The sequence below is a fragment of the Eptatretus burgeri genome, chromosome 13, assembly GCF_056783735.1.
Source record: "Eptatretus burgeri isolate ZD-2024b chromosome 13, Ebu_testis_v1, whole genome shotgun sequence".
In the NCBI taxonomy this organism is placed as follows: Eukaryota; Metazoa; Chordata; class Myxini; order Myxiniformes; family Myxinidae; genus Eptatretus; species Eptatretus burgeri.
In genome coordinates, this window is record NC_140973.1 from 10,413,416 (window position 1) to 10,437,932 (window position 24,517).

Below are 24,517 nucleotides of genomic sequence, written 5' to 3' on the forward strand. Positions count from 1 at the left end.
AAACCCTTTCGTAAAAATAAATAGTGTTGTTTATAAATAAGAGTAAAATGTCGGTGATCTTTCATAACGTTTGTGGGTGGATTGAAAGATCCACTCAATCCACCAACACCGAAATCGGACACTCACTCACTCACTCCCTCACTCACTCACTCACTCACTCACTCACTCTCACTCATCCACTCACTCACCCATCCATCCACCCATCCACGTAAAACGCCCACTCGGCGAGACAGCCGGTTATCCCGTTATCTCCTCACGTCGGTTCTCTGCCTCGGGATGGCTGACAAAAGCAAAACGACGGAGCTCGAGGAGGAAGAAGAAGAAGATGTGGATCCGCGGGTTAAGGTGTTCGTCGGGGTTTGTGTGCTCGCTGTGGTTGGTGTGGGTCTGGTGGTGCCTCGGGGGCTAGTGTGTTCGTGTGGTCACCAGATTCCGAGGTTGTTCTGGTGTTTGTGTAGAATTACCCGAGTTGATTAATTCCGTGTCGTGTTTGCACACCAAGTGTATGTAGATGTATTTCTACGTTTCATCGCATTCCATGAGGGTCTAATTGGGCCAAATATAACGGTCCGAACACATTGATACGTGAAACCGATGGATATGACAATGTGCGTCACGTGATGCATTGGAGCGCGATTTGCGTCCTCGTCATGCTCATCCTCCTCGTCATGCTCATCCTCCTCGTCATGCTCATTCTCCTCGTCATCCTCATCCTCATCCTCATAGTCATGCTCATTGTCGTCCTCGTCATGCTCATCCTCGTCATGCTCATCCTCCTCGTCATGCTCATCCTCATTTTCCCCGTCATCCTCATTCTCCCCGTCATCCTCATCCTCCTCGTCATCCTCATCCTCCCGTTACGCTCATCCTCATCATGCTCATCCTCATCCCCCTCGTCATGCTCATCCTTATCATGCTCATCCTCATCCCCCTCGTCATGCTCATCCTCATCCCCCTCGTCATGCTCATCCTCATCCCCCTCGTCATGCTCATCCTTATCATGCTCATCCTCATCCCCCTCGTCATGCTCATCCTTATCATGCTCATCCTCATCCCCCTCGTCATGCTCATCCTCATCCCCCTCGTCATGCTCATCCTTATCATGCTCATCCTCATCCCCCTCGTCATACTCATCCTCATCCTCCCCATCATGCTCATCCTCATCCTCCCCATCATGCTCATCCTCATCCTCCCCGTCATCGTCTTCCTCATCTTCCCCGTCATCGTCATCCTCATCCTCTTCATCATCATACTCAACCTCATCCTCCCCGTCATCGTCATCCACATCCCCCTCGTCATACTCATCTTCATCCCCCTCGTCAGGCTCACCCTCATCCTCCCCATCGATTCTGCCGAAGCATTTTCTCTTGCATGAGTTATAATCCTGAACGGATCACCACTCGACACAGAATACCCGACTGAGTGAGTGAGAACATGGATTTGTAATTTGTTATTCAGGGTGCCGGAGATAGCTTGCCGAGTCTTCACGCACCACATCGAGGGATCTTTAACTTTCACAAACTGATGCTGGCGGACGGACCGCCCAGTTTAACGTCCTCCGGAGGGAGGGCACACATTGATGGCTTGTCGTGCCGTCGAAACACCAGAGTGACATTTTATAGATGTGGATTGGGGTGAGCGGGGCGGTGTCCAAAGGTAGCAAGTCCTCCCAGTTCTCAAAGTATCCACCTGTGTTTCAGTGAGGGATCATGATTCATGGACCAACTTGTGATGTTTTCTTGTTCTCAATGTTTTGTTCCAAGGGCTCTTTTGAGGATCGTCACCGATCCCTGGACAGCTTCCAACTGCAGTTTGTTTGTAGTAGTCCACCCAGGGATGGTGAAGACCTCTGGAAGGTTCTTCTTCATCATTCTCATTGCTCCCATTATTACTGGTACAATTAAGGCACTCTTCAGCTTCCAGGATCTTTTGACTTCATTTTTGAGATCATCTTCATTTCTGCCTTGTTTAAGATAAACTTACTTGGTACTGACACCTCAATTAGCAACGCCGTCTTTTCTTTTTTTTGTATCGATGTCCTCGATTCGGTCACGATGCTTTGTTTTTTTATGTCCATGCTCGCTCGGATCATCGGCTCATCCGTGAGCAACATACCATGCTGTGCCTTTGTGTGTACAGCTGTTGTGACATGAGTGTTTTTTTTGTTTTTTTTACATCCTGATAGGGGGTGGCTCGCACCTTCTGTTTGTTCCTTGCAAATTCTGCACTTGTCCTGTTGACTCAGTCAGAATCAGTCCCACCATTTTCTTAAAGCCGTTGGTATAGTTCCTTGGTCTTGGGTCTTTATTATGATTCGTTCTCGGTCCCAGTTGAGCTGACCTCTTCTTCGCCATTCCAATGAGCATTCTTTGTCTCTGCCCACTCTGTCCAAAAATATAGATATTGTTACGGATTCAGCGGTGGCGGGATTCGCACCCGACTCTTGACAGCCAAATGTTGAAGATTCGGCGTCACTTATCAGCACCGCCGTTTCCGGTTTTATAACGCCGGCTGGCTCGGCACAGGCCTCGGGTCACGCGCCTCGAATCGTGATACCAACGTACACCTGGACCTTACCAGTTAGGGAAATAGACCCTGATTACAGACTGGTTTTGTCAGAGACCGAGCGAATTCTGCCAGTCTGTAACCATTTTGGTTTTATATACCAATCTGGGCTGGTGCTCCTGCCTCCCACATTTCTCGACTTCACGCTGTCGAAACCAGGGCTTTTAAGATCATTGGCATCTCCCGCAATGAAGCTGAGTCTTTGGGCCTCCCACTCAATCACCGCAGGTTGGTCGGTGGTCTTTCTGTCTTCTACCGACTCCTCTCCAGCCTTGCCCCCCCTGCTCTCTCTGCGATTTGTCCCAACCACATTTCCACGGGGCGCTCAAGGTCCGCCAACAACCCCCTTCTGGTAAAACTACCAAAATCACGAATCACTGCTCATCTTCACTCTTTCATTCCTCTTTTTTCCCGCCTTTGGATTAAACTTCCTCACTCTATTCTTTCCCATTCTTCCCTTCAGGCTTTCAAAACAGCTGTTCACCACCACCTCTTATCTTCCCCCATCCAAATCCTCGATCTTTTCTACCCCCGATAATCCACCCAAGCCCACTTCCTTCAATTCTCCTGCTTTCCTTCCTGAAAGTCCCTTTAATGTCCATCTTCCCCTCGCCATGTTCCCCGTCCCATCCCCATCCCTCTCCCTTCCACAGTTCACCTGTGTCTGTTCCCCAATGTTTTGTCCCTTCCACTCCCGCCCCTCTTGTCTCATGCCTCCTTGCTGTGAGTTGTGTGTTCGCTCTCATACGAGCCTCGACCAAGGTATACAAAAAAAAAAAAAAAAAAAAAATCGAGCGAATTGTTTCTCAGCACGGCACGAACAAACCAAAAGCGGCAACTTAATACGAATCAGCCAGATTTATTGGGGACACATCGGGGAACACAACACAAGCAAAGCAATCACGAAAGTTATAATTAATCCATTACCCTTTCTTAATTCGGGAGCTACAGATTACGGGTTTCGAAGGGAACCCTAGCGAGATAAACCTTGGACAACATGCAGACAAGACACAGACAGCATGCAGACAAGACACAGAGTACTTGGTGATACTTCATGGACGAGAGGACAAGTGTCAACGGCCCAAATGTGGCTCGTGACAAGCCGATGTCCACGGATTCGAGCACCCAAGCTCAAACACACCGCGTGGAAAAATGGCGGCGTTGTCCTCCTTTTGTCGCACCGCCCACGCACGCAGCCTCAGCGCGTTCAGCCCCCATAAGGTCGACGGTACCAGAGCGGAAGGTCCACGTGTGCTCCAGCTTGCCCTTCACAAGGTCCAGCATACAAATCCAGGCCTGGCCTGTTCACCAGACAAGGCCAAATCGGGGTGTTGGGCTCCGCAGGCGGATCGACAAACGTGTCGAGGACCTCTTCATAAAAGTCGATCGCCGACTCCCCTCATGCAGTTCCTCCTGCCTCTTTCACGAAGCAGATCGCAGACTCGACTCTAGCAGCCTCTCTTGCCTCTTTCACGAAGTAGATCACAGACAGACACAGCCGATCGTGACTCCCACTCGTCGTTTCTCTCCAGCAGAAGGCAGACTGACCTCATTCAGTCCCTTCCTTGCCTTTCTTTCGACTTGCTCTTTACAAAAAGCCGATCGCAAAAATCCTCATGCAGTTTCTCCTACTGCCGATCACCCGACTCGACACTCGTCGTTTCCCTGTTGTCTTCCCAGTGCTCGCTCACCTCCAAGCCGACTGCTCCTCCCAGAGCACTGGGTGGAGACTCCTTCGGAGAGGGGAACGAAGGAGAAGAACCTCTCGGTCCACCACCACTGTACGAACAATGAACATGCCTCCTACACCTCCCGACACACATGTAACATGCATTTACCGAACAACCTGGCTAAACATGCATTTAATGGAGGATCTGGGCTAATCCTATATTTAATAACACACAAAGGGCCATTTCCGCAACAATATATATATATATATATATATATATATATATATATATATATATATATATATATATATATATATATATATATAATTTTTTTCCCTGTTCTTTTAGCATTCTCCCAGTTGTCCATGTACAATGTACATGTATTGATATTGTTGTGGAAATGTCTCCTAGGGGTTAACCTTGCATCGTGTAATGTCACGTCCGAGGCTCACTCATGTGTTATGCCTCAGTGTCGTAGGTCTTATGAATACCTCCGCGGGTTTCCAAAACGGTTTTAATTACTGCGTTCAGTTATTCTGACTTGCGGTTACCGTTCCTCAAGGATCATTCAGTAAAAACCGAACCAGGCGGCAGAATGGGCACAAGAGGCAACGGGCAGGAAGATGTCTGTTATTATAATGGTATGTATGATAAAAAGTACAGGGAAGAGGGTAGACAACACGCTGTCATAAACTGTACCGACCAAGCGGTCAACGGACGCAGATCATGATCAGGGGGCATGCAAACTTATGTGCAGTGAATAAATAAATATACCCCACAAAGGCACTGACAATACTGATTCACACGGTGAAGAACAATGGAACAAGCGAAGTCTTGGACAGCACCAAGCGATTGGCCGATGCAGGTCACGGGCACACAGGCAAGTGTGCTGCTCGGTATGGGCATTATGGCAGAAACAATGTGGTGGCAGATGGCAGAAGATGTGGTGGATGACCAGAAGAAATTATGGTGGCCAAGCAGAGGTAAGGTGAGGGATGCGTATTGCCTTAAGGTTCAGCTGCAAATCCATCCATGCATTCCAGCATCAGCCTCTGTTATTCTCTGTCATTTGTCCAGAACTTCTTCACACCAAGTCATCTTCCCCACCCTCTGTACTTGGGGACTGCATTTTCCTGCTGCGGGCCCCGTGATTAGCTGCTTGCTCCTTGAGGGAGGTCCATTCCCTTGGCCTTCCCACCCACAGGATGGTCCTAATAAAAATAAAAGCCCTTTGCCTCTTGGACTCCATAGCCTATTTCACCGCCATGGTTCGCACATATTGGCCAAACAGCTTGTGATGGGGTCACTGAACCTCGAAGTGCTTCCATGTGCCGTGAAGCATCCAAGTCCTCACCTGGCCTTGCCTTACAGAAGGTCAGGCATTTTACAACCTTCCTCTGTCTACCTTTAACTTCGCACTCATTGCCTCCTCTTTGCACGTTTACAAGGCGACTTACTCTGACAGGTACCTTATATATGGCAATCTAACCTACTCGAACCACACGGACCATGTTACACTTACCACAGTCCAGATATGGTCCTCCACCCCCTTCCACGTCACAATAGTTTAGTTAGCACCAGAGCCATTATCCGCAGCTGCATCACCAGAACATCCGGTCAGAGGTCATGGAAGGGTCACTCCACGCTCAGACTTGGCCCCTCGGCCAATGGTGAACACCACACAGGATTTATGTCCTGTGATTCCCTCTGTGTTTCTACTGTGGAATGATTGGGCCCGATAAGGACATACGGTAATTAAGGATTCCCGTTTGGTTTCATGAGCATGTATGATCGGAAAGGGTTGAGGGGTTTTTATTGTTTTTGATTATTATCCATTGCTTCTTGGATTTCCTCCCCCGTGACCGTTACATTATTGTAGTTAAACATACGTTGTCTTGGGGTGAATTGGAACCATTGTGTTCCTCTTTGCAATTGGGAAAGTCTGTTTATGATTAATTGGGAACGGCAATTAATGCTGTGAACCCAGACCCTGTCGCCCATCTCTCGGCTCACTCAGCCATTAATTAGAGAGTAGTTGTGCGGAACCAATTCGCTTAACGCTCTGCCAGCTCAGAAGTCCCACCAGTACGGTATCATGATAGTGGATATGCGTTCCATCTCAGCGTCTTCGACTCGGTTGATCATTACGGTTGCTATTGAAACAACCCACCAGGATCCACACCAGGCAACAGGAACGACCCCGTGTGGTGACATCAATGTGTTGCTTTCTGTTTCTCTTTTGTCTTTTTTGCAATCGTAGGGGCTGTATTCATTTCTGTGTCGGTTTCCTATACGTCGTCTTCTATTCTCACTGTCTTTTGGATTCGCACCTGTCTTCTATTCACCCAGTTGTTTTTTGCTAGATGGGTTAGGGATACATTATCTGACTTTCTGTCTTCATGTTTGCGTACAAACTTGATTCGGTACTTTGTTGAACTTTTCACCGACTTAGCCAATCCCACAGTTGTCATTATGTGTACCCGTTTGAGTTCCATTGGGCAGCTGCCTCCTCCTCGTCTTGGCAGGTTTCATTCTAGGGATGCACTGGTTTTTGAAGAGCATTCTGTTTGAGGTGAACAGTTTTCTTGTTCTGATATCCAGTAATTTGATTTCTGCTTGTTTATTGGCCAGTTTATTATTCTGCACCTGTATTGGAACACTGGTAGTGCGAGCTCGTTTATGGCTTTGATTTTGTTTATTGGGGGATATATGCTCTCACGATCAGCCCCGTTCTATGTAGTTATTCTTTGGTAATTGTTTTGTGCATTTGTTTGTGACATATTTGGTGGCCCTCTTCTACTCAGAGGTATTTGTATGATGCTTTGTTTTCTCGTCCCTAAATTGTTGTATCGAGGTCTATTTTTTTTAGATCCTCGTGGAGGATCTCTTAATCTTACTCACGTTGTTGTTCTTGTGGACTTTTTTGTTTCACAGCCTACAGTTTTCATCGAAACTTCCTGAAACTTGGTGTATATATGTAAAAATACCCTGCGCAGACATTAACCATCTCCGATTTTGAAAATTCCTCCGAGAAAAAAAGTTATGACGTCAAAATATCTCCGCTAATGGAAATCGCCTAAAAAAAATATCTCCGAAACTAGGCAAGCTTTTTGAATTCTGTTTGCGTGAATCAAACAGGGCATTAGCAGAGATGAACTACCGCACATATGATACATCACTATGATGTCATATCAATTTTTTATGATGTCATTCCTATTTTTTGACTTTTTGTTTCACAGCCTACAGTTTTCATCGAAACTTCCTGAAACTTGGCATATATATGTAAAAATACCCTGCGCAGGCAGTAACTATCTCTGATTTTGGAAATACTTCCGAGAAAAAAAAGATATGACGTCAAAATATCTCCGCCAATGGAAATCGCCTAAAAAGTTATCTCAAACTAGGCAAGCTTTTTGAATTCTGTTTGCGAGAATCGAACAGGGCATTAGCAGAGATGAATTACCACACATATGATACATCACTATGACGTCATATCAATTGTTATAACGTCATTCCTATTTTTTGACATTTTTTGTTTCACAACCCAGAGTTTTCATCGGATCTTCGTGAAACTTGCCATGTATATGCAGAAAGCCCACGCGCAGGCAGGAACCATCTCCGAATTTGGAAATTCTTCCTAGAAAAAAAAGTTGACGTCATAATATCGCCGCTAATGGAAATCGCCTATACCATTATCTCCAAAACTAGGCAAGCTGTTTGAATTTTGTTTGCGGGAATTAAGCCGGGCATTAGCACATAATTTATCGCAAACCTGATACATCACAATGACGTCATATTCGTTTTTATGACGTCATCATTAAGAGGGCGAGGATCTTAGCTCATTCGAGCTTGTTTTAAAATATATATACTTTAAAAAAAAAGGTTTTCTGCTTTTTTTGCTCCACATTATGAATGTGCACTTTGCATACTTATCTCGGCCAAATTCCATTTTAATGTTGGCGGAAAACCTCTTTACGAATTAAATTTAAGTTGTTCTGACAATTTTTCATTTTTTGGTTCGAAGAGTTTTAAACCCTCCATATACAGGAGATGTGTCACCTTTCTTGTTTATACGGATGTTATCAATGTCTTTGCTCATTAATGAGGTCCAGTCCTGGGCAAAAGAGGAGGGTCTAAAGGCTGTCACTCTGGAACATCCCACGACATATCTTTGCCCCCTGGTATTTCGATCTTTCCTTCCGAGTGCTGTAATATCAACGTGATGTTCCAGAGCTCCATTACTTTTCTTAATCAGTTTGATTATTTGGGGATTGATCTTTCACAATTGCATGCATTTTTTTTCATCCATCAATGTGGAACAAAATAAAAGCTTCTTTTTTATTTTTGGTAATCTATCCATGCTGTGGATAATTTGGTTCTTCTCGTTTTAGTGTGTGTGTGTGTGTGTGTGTGTGTGTGTGTGTGTGTGTGTGTGTGTGTGTGTGTGTGTGTGTGTGTGTTTGTTTGTTTATATCCTGTATGCAGCACAAGGCTGCAGGGTAACATCATTGGCTGAGGGTGTTTTTGCTGAGGAGGTTGAGCAAAGCTGAGGATCTTTGCTGCTGATGCAGTGCCCCTTGTCGGTTGGGGCAGAAATTTGGAATTTTTCAATGGTGCTGGTGATGGCTCGCATCGTCTTTGTGACAATGTGGGATCTTTAATGTCCACCAATTAATTCTGGTAGATGGGATGCCAGTTTAACATCCATCTGAGGGACGGCGTATACTGTTACGAATCTGGAAGCAATGAGCACTCAACATACAGGTCCTATAGAACAGTTATATCGGTAGGTATGTGTTTCTAGTTAGGGTCCCATCCCTTGTCTAATGGGTAATTAAATGTACATGCGCTGTGAAGTTATTTTGATAGTTAGGATTTTTATAACAACCATAACTACAACACCAGCATCACCCTCACCTTCACCTCGCTTCCTCACACCGACGCCATTGCCTGCGTGCATGTCGGCATGTACGTGGGCGGAGCCCACGCAGGATAAGTTCCTCTGCCTGTTTGGAGGGCGGTCCACGGGACGGCCGTCACGCCCCCCCCCCACCCCCGGGTCCAATCAACGGCCTTGGCGCCTGTTTTGGCCAATGACAGGGTGACGAGCGCATTTTGCGCGCCAATACCGTCCAGTGAGGGAAAGCGGGGAGGGAGGAGGCGTCCCCTTCCCCCCTGGACAAGCGTGAATAAGGTTGCGGCGCGATCGGACGAAGAGGAGAGTTTTTTTTGGTTGTCGGCTCGAGCACGAAGAGAAACAATCTGCGCCCCATCTGTTCGAGCGCGTGCTCTGGCTCTCTGCTCATCTCATCGCTGGTGTGGTCTGGCTCTCGGTCCGCATCTCATTGCTGGCTGATGTCTCGTCGCGTGCTGGAACCTGGCGTTGCCTCCGTACCAGGTGTTTGCAGCGGCATCGAGCTGCGGGTTCAAGTCCTGCGGAATCGGATCGACAAGGGCCGCATGAGGCGGGAAGGTCCATTTACTTTTTGGGGTATTTGTGTGTGCTCGTGTGTGTCTGGGGCCCCGTCTGCAAGTAGAAATCGTTCAGTGCTTGCTCTTTGTACATTGCATTTCTTTATAGTCAGATAATTCTGCTCTTATGTGTTCCTTTCCCACCTATTGTAAATAAATACCCATGTGTTAAATTTATCAGCTCGTTTTTGTGTTTTCTTCATTGGTTTAACGTGGTGTGTGTTGGGAGAATTAAAGAAGGCCGTTGTTGCCTTAGTGGTGTGCATTTGGGACCGACGGAAGCTCGGTGACCATCCGCTCGGGTCACGCACGGGTCGAGCACGCATACGGCTGGTCCCGTACGGGTGCCGTCGATGGTGTGAATACTCGGTAGCTCGCCACGTGGGTCTCTCGGTATTTTGAAGTTTGGCAAATAACCCTGTACCACGTGGTAGAATTATTGACGATTCACGGTCCTGTAAGGGACCCTTACCTTCCAGAGTTTTCCGAACGGTACGATCTTGATTCCGGGTGTTCGGTAGAGTCGACCCTACTGCTCCACCTAGCAGTCGTGCTCACAACCGACACCCGGCTCCGCAACAATACATCAATGAATCACCCTGCCTGTGAAACACCGGGATGATGGTTTATAGTGGGTCTGGACTTTGGATTCAAACCCAGCTTGGGCAGTTTATAGGTTAATGTGCATACCTCTAGTCTTGGCCATCCTGTCAGTCCTGTGTGTGTTATACAATACAGTCCACACGTACAGCTCTTCAAATGTTAAGCCAGAGGACCTGTAACTCTGTACTTGTCATTGATTGACGTCAATAATCCCACGGTGTCTTTCGTGAAAAGTTGGCTAGTTATCTCCACCACCCTGAAATAAATTACAAATTTCTGTTCCGAGTAACAGCTTACAAGACCTCTCAACATAACCCTTTCCCAGAAACTACTTCCGTAGCACCAACATTTGAAAGTATCGAACGTTCGATTGATTGATGACCTCTTTGCCGATGATTGATGGACTTAAATAATGACTGACTGATGATTCCAGACAATGTCAATTGTGTCTAACCAACATGGAACATGCTGTAACTTGCATAAGTTTTGGATAACTTGCTATTATTGTTGAGACAAAAGCAAATTCAACGGAAAAAAGCAACCTGTTACAGAACGCTCCAAATTCACTTCCTCTTTACACTGAGGGAATACCCAGTTCTATGAGAGTTTTTGAATCATTTTGTTCTTTTATTCCTTGATGTAATGATTTTACTGTTTTTCTTTTAGATGGAGCTGGAAAAGCTTAACCAAGCCACAGCTGATATCAATCACTTGGAAATCGAGTTGGAGGTAAAAATGGTTGGATATTTTGTTGTCGGTCTAGGACCCTCGGAGTTGTGGCATTTCCAAGTAATTTTGAATGTGTTTTGTGTAATTTTCACAGCGAAGGAGTTAGTTGAACAAATCAGCATTACTGTGCCTCGGATCACAAGCAAGAATTGGAATGCATCCTTGCCATCTGTATGAAGACTAATGCAGAAAAATGCACTGCACTCTCCACTTCCAAATGAGAAATTTATTTTCATATTTCCAGGATGCCCGGAGCAAGTTTCGGCAAGTGCTGGGTGAAGTGACACAGAAACTGGACGAGCAGCTTAAGAAAGGCGGGAAGGCGGTGGAAGAGTCGAAGCCTTACTGGGAGGCACGGAGACTTGCCAAGCAGGTCAGGATGCTGGAATCACCCGAATGTACAAACGTACCTCTTTAACACCTCTTCAGTTCAGACCAGCGGTGGGCACAATTTTCAGGCCAATTCATAGAGATATCCACTGTAGACCCTGTATAAGTGTTGTGCCCTTATTGATTCCCTGCTATATTATAATGCTGAGTATAGTGCATAATGGATCGTACTGTTTTTTTTTGTTCGCCACTCTTTTGGGTTTCATCATTATATATTGTTACGAATCTGTAAGCTTACTGCACTCAACATTCAGGTCCCTATAGAACAGTTATAACGGTAAGTACGTGTTTCTAGTTAGGGTCCCGTCCCTAGTCTAATGGGAATTAAATGTTCATGCGCTGCAGAGTTATTTTGATTGTCAGGGTTTTCTTTTACACTTATAATAACAACAACACCGACGACACCTGCCTTCGCTTCCTTCCACCATCCTCCATCGACACCATTACATGCGTGCGTGCCAGCACGTACGTGGGCGGAGTTCACGAGGACCTGACGTCTCGCCCAATCCGGGGGATGCAAGCGAGGTTGCCGTCTGTCGGCCAATAAACACAGCCCACGCAGGACCATGTTACTCTCCAACTTTGAGGGGGGGTTCGCCGCGACGGCCGTCACGCCCCCCCCCCCCGGTCCAATCAGCGGACATGGCGCCCTTTCGGCCAATCACGGGGGCGACGAGCGAATCGCGCGACACAACCGTCCAATCAGGAGGCGAGTGGGCAGGAAAAGAAGCCCCTCCCGCCTGAGGAGAAAGAGTGGTTGTCTGGACCAGCGTAGAGAGAGACGGTGTGCTCGTGGCAGGAGCGTTGGCCAGTTGAATTGTTTGGGGCATTCTGGCTGGAACACGAAGGTCGCGTCGCCTGGTCACCTTGTGAGCCTCGTCGCCTGGTCGTCCTGGCTGGCCTGCCGGCGTTCGGTCTGGTCCACCTTCGCGCCGACTGGCGTCCATCCTTGCACTATGTTGCGGGTTCGAGTCCCGCCGAACCAGGATTATCGAAAACCGCACGAGGCGGGGAGGTGCGAGATAGGATCTCCCCTTCGGCTCACCTTCCCTCCCCAGCTGGAGGGTCTAATAAAGACCATGGCCATCACTTCTTTTTGGTATTTGTGTGTGTGTGTGTCTGTGGGCCCATCTCCAAGTACAACTGTTTAAGTGCCTTGTACATTATTTGCATTTCATTTCTTTTCGTTGGTTTAACTCTGCTCCTTGTGTTTTCCCTTCCCCCCCCCCCCCCCGCATTATAAATAAATCCCCTGTTAAATGTATCAGCTCGTTTCTGTGTTTTCTTCGCTGGTTTAGCACGGTGCGTGTTGGTGGATTAGAAAAGGGCCGTTGCCGCCCTAGTTGTGCATTTGGACTGACGGGACCTCGGTAACCATCCGCTCGCGTTACGCACGATTCGAGCACGGAAACGGCTCGTCCCGTTCGAGTTCCATCGAGGGTGTGAATTCCTCGGTAGCTCGCCACGTGGGCCTCTAGGTATTTTGAAGTTTGGCAAATAACCCTGTCCCACGCGGCTGAATTATTGACGATTCACGGTTCTGTAAGGGACCTGTACCTTCGGAGTTATCGGGAAGGTACGATCTAGATTCCGGGTGTTCGGTGGAGCCGACTCTACTGCTCCATCTAGCGGTCGTGCTCGTCGCCGATACCCGGCCCAGAACAATATGTCGTAAAACACAGGTATGGCAGCATTTTGTTAAATTAATTGGGTTGGCATTCCAGAGATGGTGGGCTCCAATCTGACCAAAGGCAGTAAGTAGTGAACATAATGAACACTTTGCTGGGAAATTTTTAATTAACCAAAACTTGGCGTGACTTTCAGTGAGTGGGTATACTGCCTGATGTAGCCCACGTGTGGTGCTTGGTCAAGCTTAACGGTTGTCTCTTAAATGCCCTCAGAAATGGCAGGACAACTTGGGCCACATTTACCAGTTGTGGTTCTGTGCCATTCTGTGAATGCAGTATAAAGGTAGTTGTCTTTATTTTGTTGTTTGCGACACTAATTCTTGAGTAATTGGTTTCCACTAGTTGGGCTATTGTTTGTTTGTATCGCTGTCTTGGTGAAGTAGTTTTTAAATATTAAAAGCCAGACTTCATTTCTCGGTACGAGACAGAGTTGTTTGGTATTAGACATCGAGTTTCCTTAAACTGCCAGTTTATTATTTTCTTTTCTTTTTTCCAGGCACAGGTATCGGTACAGAAGTCGACGCAGGAGTTCCAGCGAGCAGCTGAGGTCCTACGTGTGGCCAAGGAGACGATATCACTGGCCGAAGAGAGGCTTTTAAATGACAATACTCGACAGTTTGACTCTGCATGGCAGGAGATGCTTAACCACGCAACCCAACGGGTCTGTGTCATCTCTGAATAGTTACAGTAGACCCTCAATCAATGTGGGGCTTATCTTCCTGGAAAATGGCGCGTTCAGAAAAAAGGTGTCGTGCAAACTTAAGACCTAATGGGATAAATGTGGATAGCTGGAATGTGGCCGTGGAACATAACGTGTAGCTTTTCATGGTTGCTTTGTGCAGCTTTCTTTGGCTATAAGAGCGTGAGAAGAGTCAATTTATTTATATAATAATAGCCATCTTGGTTAATTGATTAGATGAGAGCTAATTGGTTATTCCCTCCATTCACAGGTGAGAGATGTGAGTGGGTCTTGGTTATTTATTTATTTATATGTTGAGTGCTTTTTGACATTTGCACGTGGTACATGCTTGGGAGCCTCGATGATATACGTTTCTGTCTGCGCTGTCGCTGATGATTCGCCAATAAGCGACGAAACCGGTGCGGCAGCTGAGGAGGTGCGTAGCATTGGGATTCTCATGTGTGCACTATTTGTGAATGTCTTTACAGCCATGGAGGAACTCTGGGAAGGGTTCGAAACAGCATAGCACTTACCTTGTTTTCCATAGCTATTCATGGTTGAACTTAAAAGTTAACAAGGTGGAATAACAAAGTTAAAGGTTTACAGCCTTTCATATGGTGTAAACTGTAAACCTTTTACTTTATTTTCTTGGTTGCTTTATGTAGCTTTCTTTGGCGAGAACAGCATGGGAGGAGTCGATATATATTCGTAGGATGGGGGTTAATTGTTTGAAGACGGGGGGGGGGGGGGGGGTCATCGTCGACGGTGGGCATGTTGTGGCACGAAAGGTTTGCATTTAAAGTTTCCGTATGCATTTCCACAACAAAATAAGTGCAAAACAATCCTTGAAAGACTTGAACCCGTATGCTTCTTTCTGCTCCTTGGAGATGTCCATCCTGTCCCCCATTTTCTTGTAGAAAAGCACTGTTTTGTCAGTGTTGAACATCTGTTCATGGCCATTTCCTTTATAAGTTATAAACTCCAGGAAATCAGGCTTGAACGAATGGTGCGTATTGTGGACTCATTCACATGGAACTCATGGCCAGTCAATGCTACACTCATCCTGCCACTCAACTTGTCATCTGAAATCACGATTTTCCCTACTGATGTCATAACCTTACGGGATTTCTTCACTCCATTTCCACTTGGAGAGGCTTGACGTTTTGGTACCATTTTGTATTTAAGATTACAGTATGCAGATAAATAACGTTGAGTTAAAGAAATCTCCTGGGCACAAGCTCAATTGACCCTGGTGCTATGCAGGCTGAAAACAGTGCGAGTGGAAGAAGATGGCCGTAGACGTCACCTCTGTGCATGACGTGGCCACAGTGCTACATTCAAACCCACATACAATCAAGTTTTATGCACGTACGGGAAATGAGAGTCGCATTTATTCCCACATCTATAAATGAATCCGCATTGGGAAAACCTGCGTTGGACGATGGTTTATGGTACTCTACCATGTCCTGTGAAAAGAGCAGTTGGTTGGCCAATATTGTGTGTGTGTGTGTGTGTATGTGTGTTTAAAAATGAAACGCGTGTGTAATATGTGAGTGATGGAGATGTCCCAAGTAAACCATAACATGTATTTATGCTTTTTCGAAGGTTAACAAATGAGAAATAGTTCCGTCAATTCATCGTAATTTTGAATAGTAGCAAGTTGAGACACTTCTGCTATCTGTTGATTAAATGTAAGCGCTGTTTCAGCTCGAGTCAATGTGAGTGCAGTGCTTCCGTGCATTGTGCTGCTCAGGTGTGGGAGGCAGAGCAGCAGAAAACGAAGAGCGAACTGGAGCACCGAGTGACATCTGAACGTTACAGCCATGCTGCAGCTCGCACTAGGCAACACGAGAAGAAACTTAAACGTGTCATCAAAAAATCTCGGTGTGCAGCGACACCAACATGCGGACCTCTCGGTGCTCACGCTTACCACAGTTATTGTAGAACCACATCTGATCTTGCAAGTTTGGAGGGAGGGCTACATTTCAGACGCCATCATTTACTTGTACAACTTGATAAGCTGGACTTTTCTCTCCACTCGTACGTCTTAAATGTCTTGTAAGGTAACGAATGGATTGTCGTCTTTATCCAAGCTAGACGTTTTGTCAATTCCTCGTCAGAAAATCGCCATCTCGTTTGGATCTTGTGAGTGATATGATAATATCATCATGTCATCGTGGGTGCTGATACTGATATTTATCCTAATGCAGCATGATACTGATATTCATTGATAGTTAATACAATAAATGCTTCCGACAGTACGTGTTTCAATATCCCTCTCCACTTTTTTTCCTTTTTCAGACCGTATTTTGACCTGAAAGCGAAGTATTATGTTCATCTGGAGGTATGACGATCTCTGTCTCTTAATTTTATTTGTATGGTACGAGGTTAAACGGAGACTTGTTTATTCAAGAAAATCCAAAAGTACAGTGCAGTAAAAATACAAAAACGTCATTGGCTTGCATATCCTTTGATTCGCATCATTGGCTGACGACTGTGATTAAACAATTGCTTTAAAACTTTAACCGCTGCTTCTGAAGCTTCCCTGACATGTGCTTTAATCAAATTGTTTGAGTTCCATCAATTAAGCTCAAAATTATGTATTAGCATGATTTGTAGCAAAATGAGACTTGTAAGCTCGGCTTCGTGTGTTCTCGATGGAAAGCAACTGAAGCTGCGTGTGGAGCAGCTACAAGCAGCCGTCGCGAGTGCAAAGCACCGCTACGGAGCAACACTCAACAGCCTCGAGCAGATCTCAGAGGAGATTCACCACCGGCGAAAGATGTTGTCTCTGGGTCAACGAGGCTGTGGCGTTGGAGCCGAGGAAAAGGATGACTTCACAGAGGAGCTGGCTGCTATGCGTCTCCATGTTGGCTCCTTCTCAGGTGTGATTTGTGGTTGAACTTCTGAGATGGACATTGAAAGGGACTCTGTTGTCTTGTTTTTCTTTTCGTTTCCTGCAATTGTAAATGAACAGTCATTGATTGGTGTTTGTTTGTACAGTGTGGTTCGTTACTTCACCTGCTCTTTTTGTTTGTTTTCTTTGGTTTTCCTTCTGGTAAATTTGCTCCCAGACCTGTCGGACATCTTTGAAGAAGAGAGCAGTGTTTATGGACCGTCGGAAAATGAGAGTGATGAGGGAACGGACGTCTCGAGCTTGAGTTCCTGTCCTTCGGACTCTTCCAATGCTCTGGACTCATCCACACCAATCACTCGACATTCCGGATGCAGTTCTGATCTGGACTCGCATCGAGACCTTTTACGGGTTTCTTCACTGCAGCGAGTGGCAGTTCAAATGCTTGGAACAAGGAGCGAGTGTGTCGGGGCCATGTGTCCCAAACAACCCACCTCCATAAGTTCACAGCAAGGTAAATGACTTTCATTTGCAGGTTTGGCACTGAAGAGCATTTACAGACATCATTGCAATAACTTACATCTGTAGTTCCTTCCAGCACAAACATTCTACTTATCCAGAGAAGAAATGTGGTCAGTTGGGTCAATGCATCATGCTCAGACTATGCAGCATAGCGGTATGTCCACCAACCCAGAAAACTTTGCATGGAGGAGGTTTGACATTTTGGTTAGCAGACCTTTAACAGGTACTATGTAGATTGTGTATCTGGGTTCTACTATATCTTCCAGGAAGGAGAGGGGGTCAAAGTGGGGGTAGGTGAAGGGGTTGGCTTGGGAAACGGTGTTGGGATGTCATGAGAAGGGCAGCATGGGGAGGGTTGGTGGTCAAACCGTCAAGCCTTCGATTAAGTCTGTGCAAACTTTGGACGATAAAATGTGCCCAAACAGCATCATTTTCTTTTTAACTGCCGGGTTCTATGTAAAACTGGGCAGGAGCATTTAAAACCCACATTAACCACCTGGCAAAGACCTGGCTGCATGCATGCATGCTCGTGCATACAGTGACCTTTGCGTCCTTATGGTCAGCTCACTCTGAATTTGTTTCGTACGTGCTACACTCTGGAGAAATTGTTTTAAATTAAAAACTAAACCATCAGTCCTTAACAGTCCCCGTAACAGAAGGGAATGAGGAGAGAGAGTGAGGGGAGAGGAGAGAGTGAGGGGAGAGGAGAGTGAGTGAGGGGAGAGGAGAGTGAGTGTGAGTGAAGGGAGAAGAGAGTGAGTGGAGAGGAGAGGTAGAGTGAAGGGAGAGGAGAGTGAGAGTAGAGTGAATGCGAGTGAGGGGAGAGGAGAAGAGAGTGAGAGGAGAGGTGTGTGAGTGAGGGGCTCAGAGAGGTGTGTGAGTGAGGGGATCAGAGAGGTGTGTGAATGAGGGAGAAGTGTATGAGTGAGGGGACCAGAGAGGTGTGTGAGTGAGGGGACCAGAGAGGTGTGTGAGTGAGGGGACCAGAGAGGAGAGTGGGTGAGGGGAGCAGAGAGGAGAGAAGAGGAGAGTGAGGGGAGAGGAGAGGAGAGAGAGTGAGTGAGGGGAGAAGAGAGTGAGTGAATGTGAGTGAAGGGAGAGGAGAGTGAGTGAATGTGAGTGTGAGTGAGGGGAGAGGAGAGTGAGTGAGTGAGGGGAGAGGAGAGTGAGTGAGTGAGGGGAGAGGAGAGTGAGAGAGTGAGGGGAGAGGAGAGTGAGTGAGAAGGGGGAAAGGAGGGACAGTGAGTGAGGGGTGAGGGGAGAGGTGTGTGAGTGAGGGGAGAGGAGAGTGAGTGAGTGAGAAGGGGGAAAGGAGGGAGATTGAGTGAGGGGTGAGGGGAGAGGATTAGTATGTGAGTGAGGAGAGAGGAGAGTGGATTAGTATGTGAGTGAGGGGAGAGGTGTGTGAGGGGAGAGGTGTGTGAGAGGGTGAGTGGAGAGGTGTGTGAGTGAGGGGAGCAGAGAGGAGAGTGAATGAGGGGAGAGGAGAGTGAGTGAGTGAGGGGAGAGGAGAGTGAGTGAGAAGGGGGAAAGGAGGGAGAGTGAGAGTGAGTGAGGGGTGAGGGAAGAGGAGAGTGAGTGAGTGAGAAGGGGGAAAGGAGGGAGATTGATTGAGGGGTGAGGGGAGAGGATTAGTATGTGAGTGAGGGGAGAGGTGTGTGAGAGGGTGAGGGGAGAGGTGTGTGAGAGGGTGAGGGGAGAGGTGTGTGAGAGGGTGAGTGGAGAGGTGTGTGAGTGAGGGGGAGAGGTGTGTGAGTGAGTGAGGGGAGCAGAGAGGAGAGTGAATGAGGGGAGAGGAGAGTGAGTGAGTATGGGAGAGGAGAGTGAGTGAGTGAGTGAGTGGGGGAGAGGAGAGGGGGGATTCCAGCAGATGTGACGTCTAGTTTAACAACCATCCGAGAGATGGCACACACACCCTGCCTGTGAAACACCGGGATGACCGTTTATAGTTGGATTTGGATTCAAACCCAGGCTAGCAGCTTAGAGCGAGTGTGCTTACCTCTTGGCTATCCTTCCGTGATGTGGTGATTCATTGCTTTGTAATAACTGAAAACATTTTTTTTACTCATTGTAATCAGCTAATTTACTTTGCCTTCCTTACTTTGGAGATGTCCCCAAGGAGAGCTGTATCACGGTATCACCATGGAAGCTTGTAGAGATCGAAACTTGAAGAACACTCCAACATAATGATTGAAGAAACATTAAAAAAACGAAACGTTTAATTTTCTTACATGCATCTCTTTATGTCGAAGTGATCGGTCATATAATGAATGAAGAAAATCGGACAAAATGGGTAAACGTGGTGTAAAATAAAATTGCACATTTTCACCAAGCCATCCGAGGGACCGCATGACAATGCGGGGCCAAACGCAGGTGAGTCAGGCCTGAACTAAGTTCAAGTCAATCGAGATATTCAGTGACGATGTGAATGCTTTTGCTGTATATGGCCATGGTTTGGAAGTGAACAACCAAGCAGCTTGTATCGCACTCGCCCAAGTGGCTTAAGAACTCAAGCAAGCACTCCAACGAGACAGTTGATAAGGAACAGCTGGCTTGGCAAGCGATTGCCGATTGGTCATATAAACACCATGCACCCGGAGACATTCAGAATGTCAAGCGATGTCCTAATTGGACAAATGAACACTTTTTTTTGCAGTCATAGCTATTGCTGAAATGAATAAAGATGTTTAAATTTTGTAATTCGTCTTGGTTTAAGAGATTCTCGAGGTAATGGCATGTGCAGAAATGAAATAAAGGCACAAACACTGACATCTCCTGGTGTTTGTAAGCATTGCAATGTACCCAGTGATTTGTCAGTTTGATGATCAAAGGCATTCGATAATATTAGTGAGGAAGGTTCAAAAGAAAAAAACTTTATTGTTAAGAAATCATTGTGGCCTGTTCCAAGTCAAGGCATTGTTGTGCTGTGGTGGGTAGTTTTTTCACAGCATTATGGTCTTCCATGGTTGAACTGGACCCTTCGACCCCAGGTGCCTTATGGAAACGTTGGTAAATCTGTAATGGTTTCTCCCGTATCACTGGTCCACTCAGGGGCATTTTTTTTTTTCTGTTTGGCCCTCCATCCAAACATGAAACGTTTTTTCCATCCTTTAAATATGAGGATCACGGGACTGGAATGAAACTTTTGCGCTTTGCTATGGGAACACTTGCACGGATATTCGACTCATCTTTATCGCACAGTCGACTCGGATCCCACAATGGCAGCACACAGATGCCGCACTTTCACCTCTTGCCCATGTATGTAACAACTCGTTATTTATTTATTTATTTCTTCCAAATGTCATAACCTTTCTCTGCCTTTTGGCACAATTAATTTTGTCTATCATCTTACGTTTGGGTGTCATTATTAACTGCTGTGTGTCTACTAGATATTGTAGATCTAGTATTACCGGATTTCCATTTGTCATTTCCTGTTCAATGATGATTCGTTGTTGAATTTAGCTTCATTCCTGTATGCTGGTCTGATTACGACAATTAACGGTGCTCGAGAAACAACAAAATGCTCGTCATGGGGATGTAATCTTTCATGTGGACACAGACAATGACTCATCTCAGCTCAAAAACCACGATTGGCCGAAATGAAATGCCACGACAACTAAATTGGAACACAATCGGTTGCTCGCGATTGGTCGCAACCCTCGATGTTAGAACCCGCGATATTAGAGTGTGTGTGTGTGTGTGTGTGTGTGTGTGTGTGTGTGTGTGTGTGTGTGTGTGTGTGTGTGTGTGTGTTTGAAAAAATACAGAATACCAGCATAACTGGTGCAATATGTGTCAAAACGCTGTCACGTGTTTTGAGGCATGCAGTTCTGGCAGTGAAGGACAAACATCTTTCCCCATGTTGCAGACTTTAGCCAAAAACCTTACATTGCCCTTTATAACAGCCCCAGTTATTCCCACCTTCTTCTTGGACAGCAGAGGAACGTTTTTGTTCCAAGTATTTCACGAACTGGCTGGCCAGGCCTGATGTTCGACTTAAAGTGGGAGGAATTTTTAATTTGTTTGCGGTGTAGGCAGTGACTCGCTTACTCTTCATGTCAGATGCTGTGGGACCTATAACATCCACGAAGAACCAGTGCAAGCAAATGGTCCTTCCAATGGCCAGTGTGCACATTGATCCATCACAGTTGCTGGACCAGGATGAGAGTTTACAGCTGGGTTGAGATTCAAACCTAAGACAGTTCGATGACCAGAATGACTCCTAGCATACAACTATGGAAATATTATAACAGTGGACTTTACCAAGGCCTCAATTTGGGTTTTGAGTTGTGAGGTCTCAAGTTCAAGTTTTTGTATTTTTTAATTTGTTTATTTTTTCTCGCTTTACAAGAGTGAGGCTCATTGATCTCAATACACCGAGTCCAAAAATGGTGAATTGATTCCACGTGTTGGATTTTAATCATCGACTGGAAAGCATCTCAAAATGCAAAGCCTGTTCACATCCGCTCTGTACTTGAACTAAACTTGACGAAAACGACTGCGAAAAATAAATTGTGCATTTTATTCATTTCTGTTCTTGATATTCTCAAAATAAATGTTTGTTGAAAATTTGAACACAAAAGCTCAATATTGGTAAAAATGTTACGGCCCGGACAGATGCACTGAAGCTCAATTTGAAATCGATAAAGAAGCACGCAAGCTATTTAAAAAGAAAATAAAACAAATCTGGCCATTTCATGCCTGACTCGTTATGGGAGAGGTGGAGGCTGATGAAGACTTTGCCTTTTCACATATTGACCCAATTGGTTCGCGGGCGCCAGCAGTGGCCACTATTTTTTTTCGTTGTGTCTGTCTGTCTGTCTGTTTGTGACTCTCTCCAGAGCATAGCTCCGTGACGATTGATGCAATCTTGATGAAACTTGGACACAAGCTAGCTATCATGGTCTAGTTGTCTTTTTGTATGAGGGGCGTCCCACGCCCCTTGTGGGTGGAGCCACGCCCACTTGAACTTTAAAATTTTTTTTCTCACAATTTCATTTTCTAGAAGCTGTGCATATAACGTCCAAAAGTACAGCATATAAAAAAATCTGATTTGATTTGGTCAATTTTGATGGAAGAGATAGGTTTTTACGGTAGGGCTTCCTCAAAAGCTTCCACTAACTCAATTGTACCTATCGTGGCATCGTTCAATAATGTCCGCGAACCATCGTCGCCTCCCGGCTTGTAATTATTTTCTTCATATTCTCATAAAGGTTTGTTAATAAATTGAGGACAAAAGCTCAAATGGTTAAAAAAAAAAGAAGTTGTGGCCTGGAAAGATGGGCGCGCGTGCACACACACACACACACACACACACACACACACACACACACACACACACACACACACACACACACACACACACACACACACACACACACACACACACACACACACACACACACACTTGCAAAACCCCGTCTAATAACCAACACTAACGGGTACGAGTTTGAGCAGTATGCTGGAGGGTTGGAGTAAAATTCTGTTACTTAATTTCTATATGCATGAAGATGTGTGAAAGGTGTTTGTTTTGTTGGTTTATTTTATTTCAGTCTAACAAACTGTTGAAGGAGAATTATTGACGCGACATTTGCTTTGACATTTACTTTTCAGAAGTCGTTTTGTTTTCACCGAAAGAAGAGAGCACGGGGAATGGAAATGGATGTTCGGTGGGAAATCTGGCCGAGCGACATCCGTCGGAGATGAAGCAGCCGACGGAGGTGTTTTTGAAGATGTGCGACGAGTCGTCGAGGCAAGAAAAAGACATCATGGAACCAAAACTTGAGTGAAGTTTGTTTTGCATAAAGCACAATTAATTTGATGTATGGTCAAACGTTTTCAGCATTTGCAGTTGAATGGTTTTAACGTCAAAAATACATCACATGCAAATAACGTTGAAATGAACGGACTGGTACTGAGGTGACTGTACTTGGTGTTTAATACGAGACTACGCGGTTTAATGTCAGGCCAAGTATAACTCGATTCGATGTTTACTTTAGACGTCATAATGCATCTCCTTGTAATTACAAATTCCGTTGACATCATGAACAAGTTTTGAATCGTTTTGACACAATGCTGTTAAACGAATAGCTTACAATCGTATTTTTGTTTTCAGAGGCATCTTGTTTACACGTGAAAATGTCTTTAAGTTGACGAGGAGTGTGTGTGTGTGCGCTGACGTGTGTGTGGAAGAGATAGTTTATACTTTTTGTATTTGGTTATAAAATGCGAGAAGTTGATCCTGGGAGTGTTTGTTTGTTTGTTTTTTGTTTTTGCGAGTAATTATTATATTAACAGTATATTGGTGAGTCGATGGTATTTCAAACTTGATGATCTGAGTGCAATTTTTCTGTATCGATGGTGAATTTTCATTAATAAAAACAGTTTGTTTACATTTAATCTTCATATTTAAGCCTCCTCCTATAGGATAGGGGAAGGTTTATACCTGTGGTCACATTTGTTTGTATATTTGGTGCCCCCAGTTTTTTATTGGTACCCCAGGGTTTTTGACCCTTCAGTGTACTAAATCAAACTGTACATCGGAGTTGGCTGGAACTTTCAGAATGAAATTTTGCATCAATAATGGGAATAAAGGACGCTTAAAAAAGAAAATCTAAAAATAACCTCCCACCCCAAAAACAAAAAACAACAAAAAAAATAATTTTAATAAAAAATATATTTTAAAAATCGGACCCATCGCTCGACCTCCAACCCTGAAGCCATGAACCACGGATAACTGCGTGACTTCACGGGTTGCTTAGCGACCGTGGACACAGGTTAAAGCCACCAAGCCAAGCAGGGTCCTTGCTCTTTGTAATTGTTACATTACTGGTGTTTTGGTTACTTGATCTCCTGCACAACTTGATCCTGGATGTCAATGGCCATGTCGCTGATCCTCCTTTGAACAGTACTGTTTGATAGTGAAACTGCTGCAAGTTTTTTTCTCCAATCCATTTCCCAACACAATTTCCACCATTTTGAGAGTGCAAGGTTTGATTAAAGTTTCCCCAATTGTTTGTGGGTTTTTTTTTTGCTTTGCTATCTCCAGTGCTATGACATAAGAAGCTTCAATAACCTTTAGGTTCATTTGTTGGAATGCCCCTGTTGAATCCAGCTTCATATTTTTTGAGAGCATTCCCATGACGTTCAAAAAAGCTTTTGTCCTTGTCCTTGTGTTGAGGATGAACATTCTGCAAATGTTGCTTCAACTTTGTTGGTTTCATCAAATCATTTGACAAAGCTTTGCCACAAATAACACATTGAGGCCTTTCTTCTCCATTGATGATGATGGATGCGAATCCATATTGAATATATGAATCATCGTGACCTCTTTTTTGACACTCAT

The 24,517-nt window shown here is 45.4% G+C and overlaps 1 protein-coding gene across 5 annotated transcripts; it reads left to right on the forward strand.

The window, feature by feature from the left end:
* The first annotated feature begins 111 nt into the window (after positions 1–111).
* On the forward strand, positions 112–23,571 carry LOC147013826 (SH3 domain-binding protein 5-like). 5 transcript variants are annotated; one of them, XM_085851092.1, is made up of 9 exons: positions 112–357; positions 10,977–11,039; positions 11,284–11,412; positions 13,614–13,778; positions 15,550–15,680; positions 16,098–16,140; positions 16,462–16,681; positions 16,871–17,164; positions 19,281–20,920. In XM_085851092.1, the coding sequence occupies exons 1-9, from the start codon at positions 277–279 to the stop codon at positions 19,340–19,342; spliced, it is 1,188 nt and encodes a 395-aa protein (XP_085707218.1). In that variant the 5' UTR covers positions 112–276; the 3' UTR covers positions 19,343–20,920. The 5 variants fall into 5 exon arrangements, with proteins under 5 accessions (XP_085707218.1, XP_085707216.1, XP_085707220.1 ...); XM_085851090.1 differs by lacking the exon at positions 19,281–20,920 and adding an exon at positions 22,786–23,571 and having other exon boundaries at positions 116–345; XM_085851094.1 differs by lacking the exon at positions 19,281–20,920 and adding an exon at positions 22,786–23,571 and having other exon boundaries at positions 123–357.
* The last annotated feature ends 946 nt before the right edge of the window (positions 23,572–24,517 follow it).